The sequence below is a fragment of the Vicia villosa genome, unplaced genomic scaffold (assembly GCF_029867415.1).
Source record: "Vicia villosa cultivar HV-30 ecotype Madison, WI unplaced genomic scaffold, Vvil1.0 ctg.000121F_1_1, whole genome shotgun sequence".
Classification (NCBI taxonomy): domain Eukaryota; kingdom Viridiplantae; phylum Streptophyta; class Magnoliopsida; order Fabales; family Fabaceae; genus Vicia; species Vicia villosa.
The window spans coordinates 1,125,236-1,129,013 of NW_026705023.1; the positions used below are offsets into that span (position 1 = coordinate 1,125,236).

Consider the following 3,778-nt stretch of genomic DNA (forward strand, 5'->3'; position numbering starts at 1 on the left):
GAGTTAGTTGTATATAGTTGATGCTTTGTAACTAACTTGTTCATTCATTGAATCTTGAACACTACTTTGCACTCTTTTCCTCTTGTGATTTTCTCTTCTCCTTCTTCGTGTAAACCGTGTTACATTTTTCTCCATCTACAATGGAGGTTTGCACTTGCTTAGAACACTTTTGACCTATAACAATATACTGACAGTCTATTTCACTCTCCATAATTATAGTCTCAAAATAATAATAAAAAAATAAGAAACTAGAGAAGAAATAAAACACTAACAGAAGTATACAAATGGAGATTTTAATTAACGCAAATATACTTACAACATTTCAATGCTTAATCATTCTAAGCAAGACCACGTCTACGATACCCTTCACATTCACGAGTATTTGCCAAATCAATCTCAACAACTTTAACATGAAAGACAATCTTAAACCCCTTGTTTCCACTCCTTCTCCCCAATTCAACAGCATTTTGAACAATATGTGGTTCTATATAAGCCGCCAAATCATGACTAATGGGTAATTTTGCTAATTTTTGAGCCACATCAAAGGAAGAAAAATTTGGATTTTTAATGAGAAAGAAAAGAGGAATCTCTAATTTGTACTTAATATTTGGTGACACAATGAAATCACTTTCGGTTGCTAAAGGTGGAAGACCTTTAAAGGGTTGAACATAGAGCTTATAGAATACTTGAATATCAAGTTCTATTTTTGCTACTTTTTCTTGAGTGTTATCTTGTGGTATTTCTGGGGTTTCTGTGCTCATTGTGTGAGTATAGTTTTTGCTTGGTATTTTAAGCTTTGAATAATAAAAGGGAAATGAAAAAGGGTTTGTGGGGTTAGATGAAGAAGACATTGAGAGTGAAATAGAAAGGAAAAGAAAGAAGAAAACACACTTTTGTAATTTGATTATAGATTATATATAGAGGAATGTTAACTTGTGTCCTATAGAGGAGTGTGGATCTGCTCCAGTTTATGTTTATAGAATTAAAATCTCAACGATTAAAATTTATTTTGCCATGTGTCGCACATCGTTTTAAGGAACATCTTGGAAATTGACCAAAATATTAAATTAATATTTCTCCGATAACAATTTTTTTTGGTAGATAGATTTCTTAACTTGTTCTCGAAAGACACAAAGTTAGCATTACATTTTCACTTATATATAAGATATCTTGACTATAATATAAAACTTCTTAGAAAAGTAAAATAATTAAAGCAATGTGATATTCAATGTATTAAAAAATGATATTATTTATAATTTATTTCTGTTGAAAACTTCTTACAAAAGTACAAACAATTAAATGTAATATTAATTATATTTTAAAAAAATATTTGTTTTAAAATTTTTAATTTTTTTCTTTTAATCGTATTTTAAATTAATATTATATGCATAATTTATAATTCATCACTATATTATTTTATATTGTGATAAATATAATATATCAAACGTTAATATATATATATATATATATATATATATATATATATATATAATTTGGCAAAATTATTAATTTTTCTTTTCTATTCATTTTTTTAATTTGCATGAAATTGTCAAATACTACACTTAGTTTTGACGGATTGATTAATTAAAAACATGTTGATAAAGAAACATATCCAACATGAAATTTATCTTGAGAGAAGATAATATATGATGCTTAGGAAGTGGCATGATCATTCATGTTTAGAGAGAGAACCACCCTCTTTTTTTTCACCACACTCTTTATAGAAAAAAATACTTGCATGAACACAAACATAACAGGTGGTTATATAAACAACTAATCACAATTTTTTATTAATTTAAAAATAAAAAATATTTTCTTCTCTCTCCTACTCAATTACCACTCCATGAATCAAATTAAAAAGTAAATAAATTTTAAATAAACCAATTTTATATGTTTGACTTTTTGTGGATAATTCAAAGAAGTGGATCACTCAGTTAATCAACATCCTTTTGATTCAATCAGTGCTCGTAAATTTTTTATCATAATTCTTTTTTATTCAACTATACTAAAGAGTACAAATGCTTGCTTATTAACTAATTATTAATGAGTTTTGTAGGAAAAACAAAGGATATGGTAAAGTGGTGTAGAAGAGATGAATAGAAAGCTAGGGGTGGAAATAGGCTGGGCCGAGCTAGGCTTTGCCAAGCCTAAGCCTGGCCTGTCAAAAAAAATGAAGCCTAAGTCGGGCCTGTGGCCTGTCGTAGGCCTATTTTTTAGGCCTGAGCCTGGCCTTTTCGAAGGCCTGGTTAGCCTGTTAGCCTATATAAAAGCCTATTTGTTTTAGGCATATGTATACAAGCAATTAAAATAATGTTTAAATAAACTAACTAACTAAAAGACCGAGAGACTAAAAATTTATTTGCATTGACTTATTTTAACTTACCTCTTAGCATAAGTTCTAGGAGACTATTTGCTTAAGAGAACGTATGAGAACAATGTTCATCAGATGTTTTCATCTTATTTTCACAAGTTCATCAAGATAACCAAATTTTATTTATGTAATTTAATTCAAAGTATAAAACATATCATAATGATAATAAATAATATTCATATTTATTTAAATAGGCCGGCCTGATAGGCTTATAAGGCTTCTTTTAGGGCCTGAGGCCTAGCCTTTTTAACTAAATAGGCTTATAAAAAAGCCCAGGTCTTTTCTATTTAAAAATAACATGTGGCCTGGCCTGAGCCTATATAGGCTAGCCTGTAGGCCCCTGTTATCGGCCTGGCCTATTTCCACCCCTATAGAAAGCATAAAATAATTTTAAAAAAAATTGGGTGAAAAAAAGGTTATGTTATTGAATTTCATAAAGTTGAAAAACTACAAATGCTTGCTTGTTGGGGTGTAGATAAAATCCAAAGCACAATAAACTTGTTTGTTGGAGTGCAGATAAAATCCAAAGCAAATCTACTCTAAATAGTAGACATCACTAGCTTTTGTCTACTTTTACTATCTTGGCAAAAAAGAATCTAATCATTATAGTAACAACAACAAGTAAAGTAATTGATACTCCCTCAGTCCCAAAATAAATGTCACATTTGTAAAAGTTATTTGTCCCAAAATAAGTGTCACTTTTAATTTCCAATACAATTTTAATTTTTATCTTCCAATTATACCCTCTAATTAATACTCTTCATTTACTATTTCTCTCACATTACATTAATGATGATAAAAATACACCAATAACAAATAAGGATAATTTGGTAAAATTGTCATTCTCTCTCTTTCATTTATTACATTTTCTTAATCTGTGTGAAAGTGTCAACTATGACACTTATTTTGGGACGGAGGGAGTATGTTAGAAAAATATCAATTTCTAACTATCCTTGATATTTTTCTTGAATACTCCAAGCATTGATCTCAATTCTTCAAACTTTCTCTTGGAAAGAGCTTTGGTCATTTTATCCGCAATTTGATTTTCTGAATTCCAATTAGGGGTGGAAATAGGTCAGGCTGATAACAGGGGCCTACAGGCTAGCCTGTATAGGCTCAGACCAGACCACACATTATTTTTAAATAGAAAAGGCCTAGGCTTTTTTATAAGCCTATTTAGTTAAAAAAGCTAGGCCTCAGGCCCTAAAAGAAGCCTTATAAGCTTATCAGGCCGGCCTATTTAAATAAATATGAATATTTTTTATTATCATTATGATATGTTTTATACTTTGAATTAAAATACATAAATAAAATTTGGTTATCTTGAAGAACTTATGAAAATAAGATGAAAACATCTGATGAACACTGTTTTCATAAGTTCTCTTAAACAAATAGTCTCCTAAAACT

At 29.3% G+C, this 3,778-nt stretch overlaps 1 protein-coding gene across 1 annotated transcript; it reads right to left on the reverse strand.

Annotated features, from left to right (window-relative positions):
* Positions 1 to 292: 292 nt before the first annotated feature.
* On the reverse strand, positions 293 to 851 carry LOC131624412 (uncharacterized). Its single transcript, XM_058895353.1, has one exon. It carries the CDS (start codon positions 849 to 851, stop codon positions 339 to 341), a length of 513 nt encoding a protein of 170 aa, XP_058751336.1. The 3' UTR covers positions 293 to 338.
* Positions 852 to 3,778: the final 2,927 nt, after the last annotated feature.

Excerpts from the sequence above, each read along its gene's own strand:
- LOC131624412 (XM_058895353.1), bottom strand. The coding sequence starts at position 851 with ATGTCTTCTTCATCTAACCCCACAAACCCTTTTTCATTTCCCTTTTAT.